Genomic DNA, 22,712 nt, shown 5'->3' on the forward strand with positions numbered 1-22,712 from the left:
AGAAAGTGTGTGTGTGTGTGTGTGTGTGTGTGTGTGTGTGTGTGTGCCGTAGCAGGTAATGAAAGTGCAAAGCGATGGGGGTCCATCACAGTGCCAACAGCCGTATGGGATTATTTAAGTATGTGATTAATGATTGTGGGAAAGGCCGCAAAGCCAAATCATTGAGTTAAATTGAAATGATTTATTATTGAAAATTATTCACACCCCAAAAATGTGGAACTGCATTTTTTAAGAGGTGAGAATTGTTTCATAACCTCCAAAGGACATTATTGATATATTTTTGCCAACAACAATAATAGCACAAGATAGATTATGCATCACTGCTTTTGACCATATAATCATTTGTCACATTTATTTTGTTTAATCATTGTCCTTTACCTGCCTAATGGCAGAGTATGTATTGTAGGAATAGCCTCACCCTCCGCTCACACTTTGACAGGTTTTAATCATGCGACCACATCGGTTGGTTACAGGCCACCCACACACTAAAACCAAAAGAAAGCACTGAGCTCATACATGGCAACAATGAACCCAGTGGTTTTTGTTGTTGTTTTTTTTGCTGTTACTGCTATTGTTGTTGCAATCCTCCACACAGAAATGGTGCAATTAAAACCACCCCGTTACAATCAGTGTTTCAAATTTCAGATTTAGTGACCATCGGCAAAATGATCTCAGATGAACAGCGGCTCTGCTCCCTCCTGCATGGCACCCTTGTTGCAAGCCCAGTATGGTGATTAGCAAAGCCATTAGTGTGCTTACTGCCTCACAATGACATTCAAGTAGGGAGGTATGTTGCTGCTGCTGTTTAAGTGGAGGTTAATTATACACCCACTGATACCGAAGGGACACCTTTAATGTGTGTTTTTCTTTTTCGTAGTTTGAATCACATTACAGGTGAATGGTCTCCAGCATTCGTTGGTCAAAATGATTGAGAATTACTTGTTCGTTCTTTGTTGTGTAACGGAGTTCTAGCTGATGTGTTATTTCATAACAGCGTATCTAATTTGAAAATTATCAAAATTTTCCCGAAATTTCCGATGGCCACCATGCCCATACTTCCACATCACATTTGACAAGATTGAAGTATGCTGGCCTCCAGGATTAAAAAAAAATGCTTAGTGGACTACTGACACAATGGTTTGATGTTAGCTTGACTAACCCATTCTGCGTAATTGGTTATACTGAATTACTATGTCATTTCATTATTGTAAGGCAAAACTACTGCATGTTGGAGCGAAAGCAATATGACCGGGCCTTCTGGCGCTCTTGAGTGTTTTATCAATATATCCGTGCTGTGGTGAAACAATAACAATCCACTGGATTGAAGGACAATAAAAAAATCTGAGTGGCTTGTCAGACAAATAAGGCTAAGGAAGGCACTGGCCTCTTTGTTTTGTTTTTTACTGCCACATGATTATCCTGTGACGTTCCCAGAGAAGAACATCATTATTGAATCATTCCCACGAGTGATTACCTATTTTACTTGAATGTCTGTAAACGAAATAATAGGCCAACCAATTTACACAAGGACCCATTTGCACATTTGTGGCCAAGCACGCTGTTCAAATAATCACATCGGCCATCCTTGCAATTTTTAGGTGATGACGCTGATGTCCTGCTATTTTTGTTTCGCCAACCCTGCCCTTTGTCCTCACCCTCAGTTCACCCTGTGCATCAGTGTCCTTGAATCCCTCATTTCTTGTGCGGTGTGAAAAACCCAGAGTTATAATCAACTACATTATTCACATGTGCTCTGAGGTTGTCGGGGTCTTTCATGCCACAGCTGCTTTTAGAAACAGCTTCATTGCATTTGCGGCATCACAAGAGTGATGATGCCTTATTAAAGTAGCCTATGTGACAGATTGCCTTCAGGAGAAGAATCATGGCAGAATCTAGTTTAGATAGATTGATAAGGCCATTTGAGACACTAACCTCCGCCCCATTTTATTCAACACTTGAATCGACTACGGCTACTGTGCTTTGATGATGGGGTACTTGGAACGCTTAGTATTTTTTTCAAGTGGTTCTTTGTCCAACAGGTTTGAAAACTGCTCTAGAAATTTCTGAATGACATCTGGAAATGTTGTGATGTATTAAACAAGTAGTATTTTGGTACGGCTACTCTACAGCAATCCTCAATTAATAGCTCGACACCGCTGACTGTCAAATCAGTCCGCAAAATTGCTTATTTCTAACTACAACGCAAGTACAGGAAATGCATTTAGTCACGCTGTTGGGCTGTGAGAGTTTCACACCTTGTCGTTGAAAAATTCTGTAGATGATGATTGATACATTTCACATTGCACTACTCCATTACACCGCATAGGCTAAAGCTCGACCTTTAGTTGAGCGCATGGCAGGTTCACGATACATTCAAACAGATTTGGAGAGCAGCCACAAAATGAACTGGAGCTGTGCAGTGACTTGAACAACACCTGACACAGCAGCCACTCTTAAATGTAACATGAAGGTGACCCAAAACGTAAGATGTCACTGCAACTCATGTCTAATGACTGCACACAAAAAATGCTCTCTTCACAATCTAATGCAAACTAATGCTTCAAACATTTTGCCCTATCACAGTTAATATTGTGATTGTAGCACTGCATTGCAACCCAAGTTATCTTTTTCACGTTTTGCATTTAATCTCATCAATCTTAAAATTATGAAATTATTATTTAATGAGTTAGGGACTTGTCTACTTGGATAAAGCTGCAGCAAATGCTTACGTAAGCTGCAATTTTTGCTTGCTTCTGCAATCTTTCTCAACATCAGCTGATGACCTGCTGGACTTGTAGGCATTTGCTGTATTGATCTTTGCCAGAAACTGAAATCTATGACTCGGGTCATGCGCAACAGAGGCCGGGTGCTGAGTTGGCACATATTTAAATGTATTTGAGATGACTGCGTGGTCTTTCCCCTCTGACAGCCTCATGACAGGTAGAAAGGGCACAGAGAAAGAGAGCAGCAACGGTAGTGTAGTGGGTTTAAATTTCCCTTCACTGGCCTCCAGTCCCTGCTGCTTTAAAGCTTGTGAAAGAAAACAAATCAATCCATCCATATTCTAAAACCGTTTCTCCTCATTTGGGTCGCGGTTTCCAGTTGACAGGGAGAACGTGCAAATTCCACACAGAGATCAAATTTTAACAGTATTATACCAGATACAATTCAAACATTTGATTTTCAATTGTATCAAATGTTGATCAACATTAATAGTCTTTTTTTATGCAGGGACAGTCTTTTGTATTCACACTGTGATGGACGGATGGGAATGGTTCTATGGGCGGGGGTTCGTGCTCAATTTCACTGTAGCAGCTTCAGACACCTAGCAAGTGTCCCATCTGGTGTATCAGATGCTGCTGTGCTTGTTGTCGTTCCTCAGCATCTCTGCAGGCTCTTGATCTACCCATGACTTTTAATACCAGTGCCTTGTTTTGGCTGACAGCAGCCCGCCAGCCCCTGGCCATCAAACAACACTTCTCTGCTGTCCCATCTGTTTCAGACTAACACCTACTAATGCACCTTGCAAGCTTTCAAGGTTATTTATTATTCTTTCTCTATTTTGCAGTACCGCATTGGGCAGCTTTACATGATCAGCAAACACAGCCATGAGCAGAGCGACCGAGGGGAAGGTGTGGAAGTTGTCCAGAACGAACCTTTTGAGGACCCCTTGCATGGGCAGGGACAGTTCACAGAAAAACGGGTCTACCTCAACAGGTCTGTCACTTATACCTCTCCTACTCTAACCGACTGAAATCTGATGTGTTGTCGTCGTTGTGTAGAAGACAATGACAGGTGTTTTTATCGTTGCTTATTTACTCTTCAGAATATTCGCTTTCAATATTAACGCTGTCTTTTTCCCCATCACCCACTCTAATATACTGTACGCTTTCAATTAACGCCTTCATTTTCCCCCAGTGTAGTAACGCCTCTATCTCTCTTCAGAGGCAGAAGTGTTTGCGCATTATGAAATGACTGTAACTCTTGAGCCAGTTGACACTCTGATACGAACCAAAAAAATTACACACCTTCATGATTAGACTTTACAAATGAACAAATTAGGAATGCCCACTCCTCTACAAAGTGTCATATTTTGCTTAGTCCTGCAAACAAGCGAATCTCCTTTTGCACAGGTGTTCACAGAGGCTAGCTATAAATAGAGTGAACCATTTTGTGATAGTTTAATCTGTGAAATTTAACGTGCATCATTTATCAGTTGCAATCAGTTAACTCAAGTATGATGTAAAAGGAAAGAACAATGGCAGGGTGGGCGAAACGTGGTGGACAAAGTTGTTGCAGGAGACTCATTTGAACCCAATCACTTGTGTCAGCATTCACCTTGCAGGGGGGATCATTGCTGACTAAGCACACAACTGCCCTGCAGGAGCAAAGTAAAAAGCCCAAGTTGTTTCCATTCATGTCCTGCCATTCGATATCATGGTGAATGGAAATTGCTTCCAAAAAATCAAAACACAACAAACGTATATATGCTTTGTAAATGATGAATTTTTTTTTAATGATGCTGATTAACAATTTCCAAACCTTTGATTTGGTGAAATAGTTTTTTGGAGCATTAATTTCTAATGTCCAGCATTTTAGAGTTTGTTTTTCAAAAAAATGGCCAACTGCTCGCACCACTTGTAAGCATGGCCACACAGTTCCTGGCAGACATTTAAGAAGAGTAAAGCCAGGAATGGGAGAAATCAACAGATGAAAGTGTGGGCGGAGTGTCTGTCGCTAGGACAGAGATGAAGAGAGAAATAATCGATGCATACACTACATTTTATGCATTCATTTTATATTACTTTTGATTCACAGTCGGTGTCCTTGTCAGTCAGAGAAAGTGCAGATGGAAGGAGACTGCATTTGATACATTATGTTCATTGTGTAGCCCACTTGAGATCTGGATTTCAACATTGATCTAATCTGACATTGAACTATTTAAGAAATCTTGAGTGTATTTAAAAATATCTCTTCAGTGTATTCACGCTACATAATTACACTTGATAATATTGCCGTTCATTTTTTTGCATGATGTTTTTGGAAGACCCTAAACACTGTGCAGAGAAGACTGTGGAGAATATAGCATTTTCGGAAGTCACACTTCTTTTTTGCTTCCACTAATCTGTGCTGTGAGCAAGTAGAACAAGATGACTTCTTTGATTACAGAATCCATTTGAGCCTGTTTCAGCAAGCACCTCATCGTTTTCTGTCTCTGCAGTAAACTTCCCAGCTGGGCTCGGGCAGTCGTTCCTAAAATCTTCTACGTGACCGAGAAGGCGTGGAACTATTACCCTTATACAGTCACAGGTTAGCACGTTACAGCCATTAGCATCAACTGTAATTTGACTTTTATTGTATTGAAGGTGACTTAATGCAACCTTAGGTTTCTGCTTACCGTATTTTCCGGACTATAAGGCGCACCGGACTATCAGGTGCACCTTCAATGAATGGCCCATTTTAAAACGTTGTCCTTATATAAGTCGCACCGGACTATAAGGCGCACCATTAATGCATCATGTCAGATTTTTAATCCAAATCAAATCATTCTCCATTTTATCTTTTTTATTTCAACTTCAGATGCAACAAATTACTTTATAATCGCAAAGTAATGATCCATAGTCTTTTTGATTCATGATTCATAGTCTTCAGCGGGCCACTTATGATTGATTTCATGACACAATGCTTCGGGCCAGTTTAAATTTAGGAATTTGGTCCATATATAAGGCGCACCAGACTATAAGGCGCACTTTCGGCTTTTGAGAAAATTTTAGGATTTTAGGTGCGCCTTATAGTCCAGAAAATACGGTACATGAAGGGACATGTGGGAAAAGTGCAAAACTCAGCTCCAACTACATCTTAGTTGCAGTTTATTCAAACTATGACTGCAAACAATAAGTGAAGTTGGCCCTCACACCCCCAAAAGAGTTTTTCTGTTCAGTGATGAGTCAATTCGGCCATGAGGGCGAGAAACGGGGCACACCAGAAACTGGCACATATAGAGAAACAACCATTTGTACTCTCATTGCAATTAGTCAAGCTAAGATGCATGTTTTGAAAATGTGGGAGGAATCAGGCCTACCTGGGGATATCCCATGCAAGCACATTTAAACTCCACTAGACAAACCCACACCAATCGAAACAAAACCTCCTTGTTGACTTTATTAAGCGTTTATCATGACGCACAACTTATACAGTGCTACTATAAAGCTACGTGCTGCCAACCCAAGTACCTGCACACAAGGATATTTGATGCCCCTTAAGAGAAAAGCTGTAGAACAGACAGTGCACGCTGCTTGGCATGCTGACATTTAACGACTCGATTGATGGTGACTCAGCCATCTCACCGTAAGTCACACTTGTGCAGCCTCTCTTCCTCACTTGGCCAGCAGAGTGAAAACATCAACATGTTCCCAACATGAGAATGTATTCGGTTGTTCATTCATCAGTGTTATTATATAAATGTGTTCATATTTTAAGCTATTTAAGAAGTTGACAGCAATTAATTTTGTTTTTGTGCTTTTCCTGACATGACATGGATGGTTGGTTGTGTATCCTTCACCCTGTAGAATACACAGTAAGTATATTTCCTACCATTTGTGGACATACAGTATATCAAATTGCATCTTGAAGATAAGCGAGAGAGCTTGTTAGGTAATATTTTTTCAGCTTGTTCTTAGGCACATTTGAAACTAAACACAACAACTACATATGTTCAAATCAAATCTTATATTTTTTCCGCTACACAACCAACAATCGTAGCAATGGTGCTATTTTAGGTGCATACAGTACGGTTGTCCTTTGAGAAGATTGACTCATTAGTTTCTAAACACAATAAAATTACTTTGCAGTGATTCCATGCTGGGAAAAAAAGAATTTACCGTATTTTCCGCACTATAAGGCGCACCGGATTATAAGGCGCACCTTCAATGAATGGCCCATTTTAAAACTTTGTCCATATATAAGGCGCACCGGATTATAAGGGGCACCTTCAGTGAATGGCCCATTTTAAAACTTTGTCCATATATAAGTCTATATATTTGGACACGCCTGCCGTAGTGGCTCAATATTGGTCCATATATAAGGCGCACCGGATTATAAGGCGCACTGTCGGTTTTTGAGAAAATTGGAGGTTTTTAGATGCGCCTTATAGTGCGGAAAATACGGTACCCTAAAAAATAATATGATGCATAGTTGCAATAATGACACTGACAATGTGACACGTGACCTGTGATGAATTTAGTGTTGAAGATTCACTGTATAATTTTGGTCTGCACTTTGCTTCTGGATGTATATTATGTAGATAATAAATGTCAACATCACGAGCCACACTTTAATGGGATGGAAAAGAAGGCGATGACAAGGCAGTGACAGAATGCTTGATATTTCTTTTAGTGTGGGAGGAATTTGCCATACATGTGTCAGTGTTGACACGTGAAGGCTGAATTCACTTTGTCAAGTGGCTCTGTGCCTAAATGCTATCAAGTTTAAGATTACAGCATCTTTGGCAGCATTTCTTCTCACCACTCCAATGAAGTTTCAAAGCAGCATTTAGCTTACGAGTCACTTTTATGTTGCGATTCATAAACTGGAGTTGAATTGTAATACATCAATGTGAATTATAGAGCAGAGAAAAAAATAAGCTGACTTGCACATGCTGAAATAAAGTATGTGTTGCTCTTTTTTTTTTTTTCAGTGCTCATTCCTTCCCAAGTTCTCCATTCACATAGAGACGAAATACGAGGACAACAAAGGTAGCAATGATAACGTAAGTGCACTCTGAAATTAAAGTAGAGAACAATGAGATTGTCAAAGATTTGGCACGGCATGAGCCATTTGGAATATTGAAGATCACTTTGCATAAGATTTGAGGCTGCCAAAGAAATTGCTCAACTTGTTGGCCTGCTCACCATCTTTTTAATTGTATGGTCATGCAATTGTATCTCTAAAATTGAATTATTTATAACTGTAATATTTGTTATTAATTTAGTTTATTTTCTGGGGATAAAAAACTAAAATATTATTTTATAAAATTCTCTCAACCGTCGTTGACATACCCGCATGTTTTTGTCTTCAGTTCTTAAACACCCCAAGTTGCCATCTGTTCATCCCTATTCAAGCATGCATGTCACATATCACCCCCTTTATGCCAGCAGTGCTCAACCACATTGTCATTGACACCCTGGAAGGCTAAGATAAAAACAGTATAGAAAGAACATTTTCCACATCCGTCATGGTGACAAAGTGCTGACCCAACAGGAAGCGACACAGCTGCTCTTAAAGATATCAAGCTCGATTAGCCATGAAAGTTGAGGAAAAACAAATGCTTGACACATTGACTGGATGCCTGCCACCATGTCTACCATCACTAAATGTCATAGGAAAAAAAGGTTTCCTAAAATACATTTTCAACATAGTTGTGATGTGGTATGAAAGCAAAGTTTATCAAAGGAAAAGGTGAATTTAAAAATATAGCTTCTTGTGATATTTCACCTTTCATTCTGTAAATAAACGATTAACACAATTGTTTCTTGCAATTTATTTTGTGGAGCTCAAGCTACAGCTAGCTCATGGACCCTTGGTGCTTAGTTACCCGATTTGAGAACCATGGCTTTAGAGGTATCGGTTCATGTTCAAGCCCAGCTGAAGTGACCTTGGCTAAAGCGTAGAACCTTCAACGAACACACCACATTGTACAAACGTGTCCTTCACCCCAACATCTGTCATACATGCACTTAGATACCACTGCATGACTTACTATCTCTTGTGTGTATAAAAATGTAACAGTCAACTGTAATCTCCCCCTCGAGGGATACTGACGGATTAAATGCTGTTCCTCAAAAGATTAAGATGATGAGCGCCATAATGTTGACACTATTCCTAAAATGTAGTGATGACTCAAATAGACACAAATGTTTCGTCTTCTTTCCAATGTATATTTCATAGACTGGAACCTTAAATGTTTGGCTCATTGGGTGTAGTTTGTTTCTGATCAGAACCTTTAAGTTGCCGGGGCCCCATGACTGACAGGGGGACCAGACAATTACAATTTGCAGCATTGACAGAGAGGAGCCTAAGTGAGAGATTTTACTCCCTCTCACACACGCGCATGCACACTATTCAGCTGTTTTATAGCTACAGAAAGCCATTTGGTGGCTATTGGGCAGTGGTATGCTAATAACATACTGATGAAGAGCAGGGCTCATGAATGAATAATTTATAAGAGGACACTTGGCTTTACACTGAATCTTTAAGCGGTTTTATTGTTGTGACCCATCAGTGTATAATAATGTCATCGAAACGCTTGGCGCCTTGTGAAGAAATAAAAACATGGGCATAGTTCCCCCTACTGGGTTTGTAGAGTGTTACACAATGATCACAAACTCCATCCTTAGTCCTTCAAATAGTTGTTTTGTCAGCATATTCCCTTTTGTCAACCAAAGTGTTTGTTTTACCAGATCTTTGACTCCGAGTTGAAGGACCAGGAGAGGGAGGTGTGTTTTGTCGACATCGCTTATGATGACATTCCTGACCGCTACTATAAGGAATCAGAGGTGAGCTGGGGGTCTATCGGCAAATGATGCTTTATCGCTTCAAGCACTTTTTCTGTCTCTGATGAGCTAATTTTATTCACACTTTCAATTTGAGTGGATTTCCAGAAAAATATTAAATTAAAATTCATTTTGAATCATACAATGAAAATAATAGAAGTTGAAAACATTGTAATCTATTTCCATTGTGTTGGATTGTCATAAGAAACAACATTAAAACACTTTGTAATCCTATGTTCGACTTTAGGCTCTCCTTTGTTGCCGTCATAACACAAGTTTATTCTTCTGCGCGTGTTCATAATGCACCAATGCAGGACTTGCGATACTTCAAGTCAGAGAAGACATCGCGGGGCGTGCTTCAGGAAGGATGGAGGGACACGCAGCATCCCATCATGTGCTCGTACAAACTGGTCACAGTCAAGTTTGAGGTGTGGGGTCTGCAGACGCGTGTGGAACAGTTTGTTCACAAGGTCAGAAACAAAAGTTTGGTCGAATTTGGTTCAGAAATAATTCTGCTAACAAAGAAGTCTGTATGAAAAAAAAAAAAGGCAGCTCAACTGTTTCTGTGTTGCAGTTGATTCGTGATGTCTTGCTGCTTGGACATAGGCAGGCCTTTGCTTGGGTGGATGAATGGATTGGTGGGTCAATCGTTCTTCAGGTTACACAATGTAGTCTTTAAATTCCATGCACACAATATAAACCAAATAATTGGAATTATTGAATTATCATACTATAATACTAAAACCAGTCTTCACATGCACTTGATTATGGGTTCTTCCCTGAATCAGCATAATGTGTCCCACTGGACATTATCTGTATTTTCTCATGCATTCCAGTACACAAGTGGATGATTTCAAAATTATAGTGTACTTGCTCATTCTCAGCATTGCCCTCGAGCAATTCATCTTGTATGGAAGGAATTAATGCCATTTGGGGGAAATTATACTTATTTTGGGTGTATTTGTCCCAATACTTTTTCCCCTAGTGTATGAGAATAGGCATTTACTGAAATTTCAACCTCTAACTGTGAATTTTCCAGAACTGTTACTGTTTATTATCGTGCATGTACTTTCACCTTACCTGCACTCCAACAAGTTAACCGTGCAACTGCCAGTCCTGCAACTCCCTAAATGCATCCATCCTTTTGGAATGACTCTTAACGCTTTAGTCTGCAGTGCTTGTGCAATCTCCGCTCACCTTGTTTTCCCTTCCGTTGATCTCAACGTATGGATTTCTTTTGGATGGAGAATTGCCAAACCCATCCCAGCTTTCATCTTGGACCTCTGGATTTTATGCTTTGTCTGCATCTTGAAAATCTTCTGTCTGACTCTTCTACTTGGGATGATTGTCCTTTTACATGCTATTCCTCTAGTTAAGCTTCCTGCTCAAACTATTTGCATTTTCGCCACTTTCATCACCTTCTCCCCTCTCCCTGAACCGGAGTGCCTTTTCAGAGGAGTTACCAGATTTGCCCCCTCCCTCCTTCTTCCAGATATGACTTGGGATGACGTCAGGAATTACGAGAGAAACATGTATGAGAAAACCAACATTAAAGTTTGCCATGAACAGGCAGAGCATTCCACAACAAATCCATCTTCACAGGATGCCATACAGATCCATGAGAAAGCAAGAGTATGTGACTTTTTCATTCTTTTTTTTCCCTCCAATATGAACCTTTGATATTTGATGACCTTTGATGACCTCCAATTGTTTTTATTCATACAAAGTTGTTTTCTGCTTGAGAACATCTTCAGAGATCTAGAAAGAGGTGACACAAAATACAATGAGATTATACAAAAACAACAAAATAGGACTATGCGTTTGTCCTGTGCCTCTTTCACTCATCTTAATAATAATGTAGTTTTCGCCAAACACCTCATTGTTGTCATTTAATGTCTCCTCAACCCAGACATGACAATGGATGAGGTGAGAGAATTTGAGCGAACAATCCAGGAGGCCACCAACCAGAAGATTGGGATGTTCCCCCCGTCGATCTCCATCAGCGAGACCCCCCTATCCTCCTGTTCCCTCACTGGTCCCGCCAGCGCCCCCTCCACTCCACTGTGCACCGACGCACCCGATTCCCTCTCGGTCTCCAAGGACAGGCCCCGCAAAAAGTCAGCTCCAGAAACCCTGACACTTCCCGAGCCGTCTCCGAGCGGTGTGCAGCAGGGATCTGCTACTGGCCCACTTCCTTCTTTGAATCACCTTCAATCTTCAACATCGCCTTCCTCCAGCGCCGATCCTATTGAGATGGGAGAGCAGTAGATGGACCTTTCTGAATGTCTTCCCCATACTTTTGATCTGTCCCCCCCCCCCCACCCAGAATCCCAAATATTCACTCTTTCGGCATTCTCAGATATGTTTGCACGACAATGATTGTTTTTTTTGTGTTTTTTCAAAAGTTTGGACAACAAATCAATTCGCCCTTTACACTGAGATACTATCATAGCCACCCTGAATGGTTTGACCTTCACTTCTGCTTCAGAGCATTCATCTTTAATTTTGTTGTGTAGCGATTCTTTGAATTTGCCATTTCCCTTGTTTTCCTTAGTTGGTGAAAAAAAAAAAAAATAGATGCCTTATACTAGCGCCGCAGAGCCACCAGTTTCCCTTTGTATTTAGTCACAACACAAACTGCGAGTTCACATTAGAAAGTCTGCGGTTATGTTCTTAGGGGCCTAGAGTATTTCATAAAGTACACAAAGCATTACAAGATCAGTGTTCATACCTCAGGTCTCCCCTCCTCGACTCACAGATGTCACTGTAGACTTACTCTACTTACTTGTTGCCAAACAGCCACTTTTTATATTACAACACAGCCTATTCCTTGTAATGCTGAACCCACGGACTGTTTACAATCATAAAATGTTTGCCTATACGTAATAAAGCCATTAAGTACACTGGCAGTTTTGGCACGACAGTGTTACCATACCACAACTTGTGGTCAGTATGTATGCTTGAATGGCTCATGTGCATACAGTGCTGTATAAAACTAACTTTAGAAACTCTAGCTTGACCAAACATAACTAGTGTGTCACTCAATAGACCTCCAGAAAGGCTGAACTGTTAACAAAAGTTACCCCAAAAAAGTCATAGGTCATGTTTGTTTTTATTCATCTGTCAAGACACCAAGCTACTTCCTAGAAGACAATTCCACGAAATGCCATATTGGTGACAATAATCTATCTGCACCTTTATTCAGTCTCTGCACTATTTGATGGGCTCCTTGGCACCATTGCCCTAAGAAAGTTTTCTTTTTACATTTTTATTTTATTTATTAAATTCTGTTAACGTACCACTTTTAAAAATGGGGGCGGGGGCATTCTAGAGGAGCTTTTACACACCATAATATATTCACAGTGAACGGAAGGGTCCCGCGAAGCTCTATCTAAAGATGCGGGCATGTGCATCAAGCTGACTTGAGTATGTGCTTTGTTAGCAGAGCAGACACTTTCGCCTCATAACTGCATCGATTTTGTCTGATGAGTGATTGAGCAGAGAATTGTTCTTTATTGCCATGTTACCCAACTAGTCAATATATTCTCTCTACCTGGTGAAAATTATGAAAGGTTACAAAAATGTGGCAAGTCCTACTTTTCAACAACTCGAGACAATATGAACATCACACAATATTACAGTACATAAGTAATGGGGAATTATTCAATTGTTCAAAGTACTTGTATATGCTGCATGGGATGTTCCTAATTTATGTATACATGAAGGATGTTTGTATATGCAGTTTTCAGACTGAATGCCTTTGATGATGCAATTCGATGAATGCCTCAATGCTATAATTTTATATTCAATACATTTTAAGTGAGACGTGAGCATGAAAGACTACAGGCCTACAAACTACTTCAACTTGGTGCCTCTGCATGCCTCAACAGCATTGTCACATGTAATCTAACAAACCGTATATCAGCACCGGGTTTCTGTTCAGGAAGTACATGAGAATTTAGTGGGAAAACATACAAAAAAAAAAAGCACAATATTCGTGAACTGGACTATTTTGTTTGAATGCATCTGCCTTACCAACGGGCATGCTAGGATTTTGCCCCAAAAGACTGTTTTGCTGTTGTTTGTGCACTACTTTTAGTATGGAATCCTCCTAGATTCATATGTGCATGGCCTACAGCATCCCGTGGTGTTGTAGCTGAGCTAGGCATCATTAGACAAATGACATGCAGTTATGCCCCAAATGATTCTAACCTGTGAAACATTTGAACTGAATTTGCATGTGTTGAAGATCTGTCTGGAAATCAAATGACACAAGAAAGTATATTGTTTTCTTCCTTTTGAAAGTAATTCACATCTCTCACAATTTTGACAATGTTTTTGCATCATTCTTAAGGCTCAAGCTATCTAACAGCATAATACAGCACATTCTAAGCAACTATACAATAAAATCATTCCATATTCCTGCATTCTAGGATATGAATTATTTTCATTATTTTCTTCTTACCTATACAGTCTTCTTCCACTTACTTGTGTCTCCTAAAAGATCACAACATATAAATCTGTTTTAGCTCAGTTTGTCCGTCATTGTGGGTTTAACTGCATGTGTCAGGGCTAACTTGTTATTCAATTTTTGTTTTTATTCCGCCGTCCATTTAGCTGTTACTTTTGAAATTGACTTCCGGTGTGCGTTTTGCACAGCCCAGTTATATTTGTGAATGGGGCAATGTGTTCTATTGCTCTCCTGGTAGTGATAACATGAGCATCCTCTTGTGGTCTTACTTGGCATAAAATCTTTAATATTCTGTACAGTTCATCATTAATTGTCGTATTTGTCTTATCATCTTTTTGTAAGGAGTACACAGACAACTCTGGTATTACCATCTCTCTTGTCAGGGATACATTTAATCTACGATGGGCTGTTACAATAAAAAAAAAAAAACACAATTTCCAACTATGTAATATGGTCTGCTCTGTTTAAAAGAGTAATGTAAATGCTGTTCTCATTGATTAGTATAGGAAGTTCCTTGCATTTGAATCTGTTCAGGAATGTTTCATCGTTGTAACTAAAAAGTCTTAAAATAGAAAGGTCTTGTTGCGTGATATGGTTGGCAGCTTCATGAATATGCTTGTATCTAAGAAGGAATTGTTGTTTCAAGTTGAATACTTTGTATTGAGTTTTGATTGAGTAATGCTGCTGGTGATAGTGGTGCACTTCATACAATAGTACCTTTTGTTTTCACTGCAGGACACATTTTTGTAGAGTTTGTAAAAGTTTCTTTTTAGTGAGATGAACACGCTTTATGATGACTTCCCCCCCCCCCCCCCTCCCACCCCCTTTTTTTGTGGTTGCACTTGAAGGATAAATTCATTCTGAAGGACCAACTTTTTTTTTTTCTGGTGCACTTTTCATTTGTGCTTACATTGACAATTGGGGCCTGTCCCAAAAAGTAGAAGATGAATGAACTACTTTGTGTATTCTTGTCTGTTTCTGCTTTGTGCAGTACGCCCTAAACATTTTTCATCTGATAGTTGCTGAGTTCTTCCACTTTGACAATTGTATCTATTGTATTTCGTTGGGTTCTTTATTGTAATTATTGTTTTACTAAGCAGAGCAAGACAAATAAAAAAAAAAAGTAGTTAATTGATGCATCTTTGTTTACAAACTGAAATGGGTCTGTACATACATCATTATTTTATTTAGTTGGATTGTGTTCGTTATGTCTTCATTTGTGATAGCTATAGTATTCTTTTGTTCAGACAAGTTGCAAGGTCTTACCTTAGTAGCTTTTTCTGACAGTTTCATCTCTCTGATGAAGGCGGAAATTACTGCCGAAACTGTCAGAAAAAGCTACTAAGGTAAGACCTTGCAACTTGTCTGAACAAAAGAATACTATGGCTATCATTTTATTCTTTTTACCCATTTTCACACTGATTTGTTTGTTGCCAGACGTGGGTAATTTAAACGGAGCTTTCCCCATATATTTATTTGTAATACACTTTACATTTCAAATACATCTCCGTGCTACAGAGATTTAAAACAAAAAATAAAAGAAGTGGTTACAACAGACAACTGTTTAAAAAAAACACACACTTGGGAGTCAGGATAAAAAAAAATAGCGGTTTGAAAGCTAATAATTTAGTTTTCAGTCCCCTTTAGAACAGCCCCAAACTTTGAGGTGTTCTCGGGACTCAAAGGAATGCATTCCGTTTTGTGTTCACCCCAGCATTAAGGTCATTACAGCATGGCCAAGCGTAAAAAATTATTGGCTGTGTTTCTTTGTGTCCAATTTATATGTAGGAATTTTCCTTTTCGAAGGTGACTTAGCATGCTCTTAAAGTTCACGTGTCATGGTCATAATGAAAAGTATATAATTTATATAAAAAAAAAAAATCATCCAAGCTTGTTTTGCTTCCACTGGTTGTGTGCAGTTAAATTTGCTTCCCGACAGGGTGGGATTGATTCATTTGTAGCCAGATTGATAGGAATAAGAACTGATGTCAAGGTTTCAAAAAAAAAAAGACAAAAACTGTTTATCAGACTCTTAAATCACCTTTATTGCTTTTCTCTTACCTTATCAGTAACTGAAAACCTAAGAAAAACATAGTTGATATCAGTGGCAGCTGCGTCTTCCACCTCAATCTTAAGTGTCACTTCTGTTCCTGATGCTGCACCTTCAGGAGCAGTGAGGGTCACAATGCCGTTGGCGTTCCCTCCGCTATGCGTTTCTAAGGTGACAGAGTTGGGTGATGTGGTGTTATAGCCGCGGTCATTGGTGGCACGGACCATGAATGCCCCAATTCCACTGGCAGTGGTGACATTGAAACGGATGGAGGTGGTAGAGCCTGCTTCTATTTTGGTGCTGTTGGCTTGAGCCTGGAGAAGAGGAAAAGAGTGCAATTTTGAGTGTTTGTTGGGTTAGGTTTAGGGTTAGTGTGAATGCTATCATCCATCCAAACCAACTAAAGGCCCATACCAAATTGATACCAGGTATTGGTACCAGTCTTATTTTACGGTCTCAGGACCTGGGGAGGCCCTCGATACTTCAGGCACTTTAAATTATGATGACTTTTGAAGGTCTAATGTGAGGTAAATGCGATTCTTTGGTATAGATCTGAAGGAGTTTCTCACAGTCACATAGATGCTTGAAGTTCTAATCTGAGTGGAGGCCTGCCTCAGGAACCATCTTGCAGTTGACCTTGAGGATAATCTGCTGTCTTCTCCTCTCAGTCGAACAACAAAATTACCCCTTGGAGGTTCAATAAATGTCACCAAGAAGTTGGAACCTCCTAAGGACTGTTGCGAAAGGTTGAGGTAAAAAAAAAAAAAATCACAGATATTACACACTATCTATCTAATACGATCTACTTCTCTGTATATGGATTAGATGATTTGGTTGATGAGAATTCTGTTGGATCAAACATGCCTGGAATGTTCCGTTGACCTCTGTTGGGCTTGAGGTGTCACACAGTGTGACCTCTGTGACATGTGTACTGTCACTTCCTGTCACTGTGACCAACAGGGTGGCATTATCACCTGAAATTTTGCACAGGAGAGATCAATGCCCTTTTTTTGCAATAACCTGAACATAATTAAGAGGCCATAGAGGGATGATGACCAAGGGAAATGAGTATGAGGATGAAATTCATATCCGACCTGCAAGAGGACGTCCTTCCTTTAGAAAAACGTCTGCATGGAGTCCTTTATTGGCTTCAACAAGGTTGTAGATGAAATTAACTGGGCTTTGACCTGATGTTAGCATTAACAAAACACATTTATGAGACAATTTACTGTACCTGCCTCTTTAAATTAGATTTGATTACTGACCTGTGACCTTAACTGAGTAGGGGTCATTAGAGTCTACAGAGATTCGCCACAGTCCTGTTTCAGTGTCATTGTTCAGACTCAGTCGCCGTAGGTTACCTGCCATGCTCAAAGAAGCCAGTGGGCCACTTAACTCACTGGAGCTCTGAGATACACCTGCAATGGAGGAGTGGCAAGTTCTTCATATACAAACAGCATGGCTGATGTTTACTATAAATACCTGTTGGGCTGATGAGATTAAAGTCGAGAGATGAGGTCCCTGTGACGTAGATAGTTTTGTTTGTCAGTGAGCCGTCAACATCAAACATAAAATGAGCAGGCCTTCCGGGATTTCTCACTCCTTGAAAAACTATCACCTAAAAGAGACATTCACACATGTTAAATGTACATGTGCTATATTATTCTGAATGTATCCTTTGCTCTTATATTACCGTAGCACTGTCCGAAGAGTCCTTTATAACACTTGTGGCCAGAGCAAAATCTGACCTGCTGACCTTAATGGCCTGACCTCCAGAAGCTTGTGCCAGGTTATGGTAGAGCTGAACATCTGTTTGGCTCAAAACTCGAGGCAATACATCCCTAAGGCTTCTTTTGCGTTTATGGGGTAGGACATCTGTCAGCAGGAAAGTCACCTATAAAAGCAAGAGAAAACACATCAAGTTTATTTGATACAGTTTTTATTAATTTAATGAACATTTTTTTAAAATCCTGTAGGTTTTGAAACTCATGACCTTGATGGCACTTTGGGAGCAAGAAGAATGAAAAACACTTACTACTGACTTTGTGGTCTCAATAAGGGCAGAAATTGTGTTTTTCAAGTGTGCATCTTTTGCTAGAGTATTAGTGAAGACAAATATCTCAGATGAAGGCGGAGCCGCAGTCAGGGCAAGCTTAAGGCAAAAAAAAGGAACATGACAAAAATCTGAATTTTATCTCAAAAGAAATGTACTTTGAGGTTAAAACTACATCATTGCATTTAGTTAATTATGTTCCAAACAGAAATGGACATTAGCGTGAGAGCAAATACCTGCAGTCTAGACAAGTTCATCTCTGGGTTGTCACCTCCTCCATCGGCAATCAGGGCGTTGATCTTTTCTTTGAACCTGTCTGCATCTGCTGTTGCTATCACGGGTCCAAAACCTGCCGGAAGCAATTGAATGCCCGTTTATAAGACTCTAGTGGATTGTCAGCCATCCTGAACCAATAGGAAATCAAAACTACAGTGATACTTTGACTTACAAGCTTAAATCATTCCATGGCCAACCTCATAGCAATCAATAATCCCCATAAAATTATTTCATCTGTTCCAGTCCCCCACAAATAGGCCCATTTTTGTTACATGCTTTTGATAAAGCCAATTAAAATCGTAATGATGAAAACATGAAAATTAATCAATTCTGTTCACCTTGAGCAAGTTGAGTGTCATATGTGTGTGCGACATTCTTCAGTGTTTGTGTGAGTGTCCAGATGTGAGTTCTGGCCCACTTTAGCTGCTTGCAAGTGTTATAATTTTGACTATTTGCCCCACTCTACAATGACTGAAACTGCATTGGCTACAGTTGCTCTCCTTTCCTTTTTACACAAGCAAACTCTAATTTTATATGCGCAAAAAAACACACACAACCAATAAATCGCTTGTAACACCAAAATGTGTGAATTGTCGCACTTGCAAGTCCAGGGACCACTGTATTTAATCCATGACAATGAAATGCGTGTGTGCGCCCTGCATCCCTGGATCATTGAAATCAACCAATGTGTAGGCTGGTGGCTCCTGCAGAGTTCCTCTCCTGCTGTCGATAATGTTTAAAATAAGTGTCTTAGCTTGGGCTAAGCCGTCTCTCGTATTGCCTGTTGTGTCGATAACAAAACTCAGCACGGAGAACTGGGAGAGACCCATAAGCCTGCAGGAATGCAAAGAAGACAACCCATAGTACTTGTCTCCATCCTGATCAGTGTCAGCTTGGACCCAACAATTTTTTTTCTACCTTACCGAAGGAAGTTCTCGTCTCCTACAGCTAGTCTGATGTCCTCCAGCAGATCCATAGTAGCAGTCACAGCCAAATTGGCTGCTTGACTGTGACGTGAGCCATGACTGGATCCAATGTCATCCTTATTAATGCCCCCCACTGGCTCCTGCTTGCTCGTCTGGTCTAAAAAACCTCCATGGCTGCATTTGCCTTGGAACACAAACTCAAGATTGCTTACGATGCCAGATCTTATAACATTTGAGTCCCACAGCTAATTATTGATGATTAATTATGCCCGATGCCAGCGATAGTGGTTCGTCTGACACAAAATAGACAAAGGTACTCAGGACAGAATATCGAAATGGTTTATCGTTCATGACGTTACTAGTCACATTTCAGTGTCAGTCCAACCCAACCCAATTTTAGCCCCTTCAAAGTTCAGATGAAATATTGTCATAAGACAATATGAGTTACCTTTTGGCTTTTTCGAGAAGAAGACACTGAAGTAGCCAGAGGTGAGTAGCCTCTTTTTCAGCACATTAGGCAAAAGGTTGTTGTCACAATTCTCTCCTGCACAGTTTCTACACGTGGGCTCATCTGGCCCTGCACTCAATGTATGACAATGATCAGCATAATCACATCTTAGACATTCCCAATTAAGTTTTTAAAACTAATTTGGGGAAATTTCACATGTACCTAACATGCATTCCAAGTAAAATCCTGTTTGTGAAACAAATGCCATGTTGTGAATAAATCTGGCAACCTACCTGCCAGATTCTCAAAAGGTTGGTCAGGTTTGATTAGAGCATTGTAAGGATCCGTGTTCCCCAGTTCTACCCAGTTGCTGTGGCTATAGAAGTCCTAGGAATAAACAATATCACAACTTACTCAGGCCATACAATACTTATTGGTTTCATTTCATCTTCAAAATTTCAACACTATGTATATTTAACCAATGTCAATAAGATCAATCATCTTTGAAATCACCTGCAGAGTGTGACATAGTTGTCCAAGTGTTTTACGGCCTGCGATAAAATTTGCCTGTTTGATGCTAGCCTTCACAGCAGACATACCTAATCAGAATAATTCAACCGGAAGACAATTAGTAGTGGTATCTGACTAAATAACATGGAACAAACCCAAATCAAATAATTTTTTTTAAGATCAACAGAACTGATGATGTCACTTGTTGTCAGGCAGAGTTCAATGAGGCCCTAGTATTGCCCCCATAAGCCCGTAAAAAAAATCATATGATATACAGTACACAAAAAGACACACAACACAGTGAACTGAAGAGAAAACAAGGAATCCTGTACCTTGTGTGATCAAGTCTCGTCCTTTCTGGAAGGCCTCGTTATCAAAATGATGCTCGCCACTGAGTGCATACGCTAAATCCACATTTGCATTGTTCAAGTAAATCGATACAATGGAAGCAGAAAAAAAGATACTTGACAGGATTGAGGAGTTTGTTGAGGAGGAGCATTCCTTGTGCACTCGTTCCGCTGTTAGACTGTCATCAATCTGAAGGGAAAGGAATTGATGGTTAGAATTGCATTTGGGAGTTTTGGTGACTCAAAACTGAGGTTGAGCTAAGGCAGGGGACATCTTGACAATGGGCCACGGCATTAGTGTAAGGATTTACCATTCATAATGTTCATAATTTTGTTCAATGTTACGTCTTCACCTTCGCCCCACAAGCCAACATATAAAGGCTATGAATCGCTCCACTACCTTTATTTTATTACACCCATCTACATATGATGCAGCAAATTCTGCCAAATTCCCGTGCATGCTGAATGACACTTGTACCAACACAAAAATCAAGATGCAGCAGTTTTGACCTGAAGTGGTGAAACACAGAATCAAGCCCTGAATTCAATGTCCACGATTTCAGTTGTACTTTAATCTACTCTGCAACATTTTGGGCTGTTTATTTGTTTGGGACTTTCATCAAGGAGTAAGTGATGCAGTAAACTATGAACATGACGTGACGTGAAGAGCATTATAAAGTTATAAAAAATATAAAAGAAATAATCTAAAAAATATGTAATAAACAATTAAAAAGGCAGAAAATATCTAGAAAAAATATCCCCTAAAATTACCCAACAGAAGGCTGGCAGAAGAAGACTGGCATAAACAAAGTAATAACAAAGAGTTGGCCACTGTTGTAGTGCGCCAAACAAAGAATCATGGGAGAAACCTTTCTGATGACGTTTCCTTTAACCCAATTTTAAATACTGAAAGCCAGCAACACTGTGACAAATTAAAGGACCATAGCAACTGACAACATGAAGGACCCAAAACTCAGCAGCCCCACGATGTAATGCACCAACGACACTAATAATAATCAAAATATTGTTATAAGTTGCGCTTCTTCATACCTTGCATTGTACAGGAGCATAGATCACCTCCCAAACAATGAGAAACATAAAGTAGACAAACACTTCATTGAAGAAACGTACAAGCCTACATTCTTACAGTCAGACTGAATTCCTGTCCCGCTGCAGCAGCAATGTCTCGACAGACCTCGGCTGTCTTTCGGAGAATTGCCCTTATGGTGATTTCACGGTGCGAGGTGGACTTCCCGTTAAGTATAGAGAGTGGTTGGAAGCTTTGAGTTAGACCTATGAGCATGATGACCATGGCCAGCAGCCGCAGGAGGGACCACTTGGTGCTCATGGTGATGGATGAGAAGAAACTGAAATCACAAAGGAACCTGTCTTTTTCTCAAATCACTACAACAGATGAAACCAGGCAAGAGGAAACGATTGGAATTGGAATTATTTTAGTGAAACACTGCATGCTGCCTTTTAAGTATGAAATGTGATCCCCAGCAAAAATCTGAATTTCTGAAATAGCCAAATTAAATACAAAGAGTCTCACCTTTTTATGTCTTACTTGTCCATTAGTTCAGTCAGAACTTGGAACGCTTCAGTCGCTGTATGAGTACATTCCAGGTAGGTAGATAGTGCTCTGTGTTTTCTTTGCTATCTCACTTTGTGTGTGAGCCTATGGCCAGAAATGGTGGAGAACAATAACAAACTTAACAATGAGTGGGGGAATTTTTTTTTTTCTTCTATAAAAACAAAGGCATGCTGACTGGACACTGATGAGCGCACAGTGCCGTATTTCGCTTATTCTAAAGAAATGTCTTCCTCACTCATGATCTGTGGTTTTGTTGATTTGGCTTTGATGAGATTTAGTTCTTGTTTTCTGTGAGATCATTCTATGTTTGTTGGTTATGTCATTGTTTTCACCAGCCCGGTCCCTTGTATCTTCCAATCAGATCCCTTAGCAACTTGTGTCTTGTCTAGGTGTTTCTTGTTGTCTCATCAATTGCTTGTACATGTTTCCTGGTTTTGTTCTGTCTTTGTGGCTTCATTGTTTGCTGGTCAAGTCATTTTTGCACTG

The 22,712-nt window shown here is 39.9% G+C and overlaps 2 protein-coding genes across 5 annotated transcripts in view; one reads left to right on the forward strand and one right to left on the reverse strand.

The window, feature by feature from the left end:
* Positions 1-15,161, forward strand: part of LOC119123366 (cytoplasmic phosphatidylinositol transfer protein 1-like) — a 36,356-nt gene extending 21,195 nt beyond the window's left edge. For 3 of the 4 annotated variants that reach the window (XM_037252417.1, XM_037252408.1, XM_037252421.1), the window contains 8 exons: positions 3,569-3,717; positions 5,222-5,310; positions 6,570-6,577; positions 7,697-7,768; positions 9,459-9,554; positions 9,866-10,021; positions 10,126-10,189; positions 11,461-15,161. In XM_037252417.1, the coding sequence (XP_037108312.1) occupies positions 3,569-3,717; positions 5,222-5,310; positions 6,570-6,577; positions 7,697-7,768; positions 9,459-9,554; positions 9,866-10,021; positions 10,126-10,189; positions 11,461-11,819 (993 nt within the window). In that variant the 3' untranslated portion in view covers positions 11,820-15,161. Of the gene's footprint in view, positions 1-3,568; positions 3,718-5,221; positions 5,311-6,569; positions 6,578-7,696; positions 7,769-9,458; positions 9,555-9,865; positions 10,022-10,125; positions 10,190-11,043; positions 11,184-11,460 lie in introns of all 4 variants that reach the window. The other variant, XM_037252429.1, reaches the window with a different exon arrangement.
* An 885-nt stretch (positions 15,162-16,046) lies between these two features.
* On the reverse strand, positions 16,047-22,308 carry LOC119123991 (von Willebrand factor A domain-containing protein 7-like). Its single transcript, XM_037253530.1, has 17 exons — positions 22,185-22,308; positions 21,780-21,999; positions 20,618-20,822; positions 20,289-20,374; positions 20,069-20,162; positions 19,776-19,904; positions 19,325-19,511; positions 19,057-19,235; positions 18,362-18,474; positions 18,108-18,224; positions 17,766-17,966; positions 17,555-17,690; positions 17,338-17,490; positions 17,167-17,259; positions 16,937-17,046; positions 16,642-16,806; positions 16,047-16,386 (listed from the first exon to the last, which is right to left on the reverse strand). The coding sequence occupies exons 2-17, from the start codon at positions 21,978-21,980 to the stop codon at positions 16,066-16,068; spliced, it is 2,490 nt and encodes an 829-aa protein (XP_037109425.1). The 5' UTR covers positions 21,981-21,999; positions 22,185-22,308; the 3' UTR covers positions 16,047-16,065.
* Positions 22,309-22,712: the final 404 nt, after the last annotated feature.

Source organism: Syngnathus acus, chromosome 1 (assembly GCF_901709675.1).
Source record: "Syngnathus acus chromosome 1, fSynAcu1.2, whole genome shotgun sequence".
In the NCBI taxonomy this organism is placed as follows: domain Eukaryota; kingdom Metazoa; phylum Chordata; class Actinopteri; order Syngnathiformes; family Syngnathidae; genus Syngnathus; species Syngnathus acus.

What these genes read in the sequence shown, in the direction of transcription:
- LOC119123991 (XM_037253530.1), bottom strand. Translation starts at nt 21,980, where the DNA reads ATGAGCACCAAGTGGTCCCTCCTGCGGCTGCTGGCCATGGTCATCATG. An exon ending in GGAGACGAGAACTTCCTTCG is followed by an intron (nt 19,236 to 19,324) that starts GTAAGGTAGAAA and finishes GCATTCCTGCAG; the next exon opens with GCTTATGGGTCTCTCCCAGT. An exon ending in CTACTCAGTTAAGGTCACAG is followed by an intron (nt 17,260 to 17,337) that starts GTCAGTAATCAA and finishes TGCTAACATCAG; the next exon opens with GTCAAAGCCCAGTTAATTTC.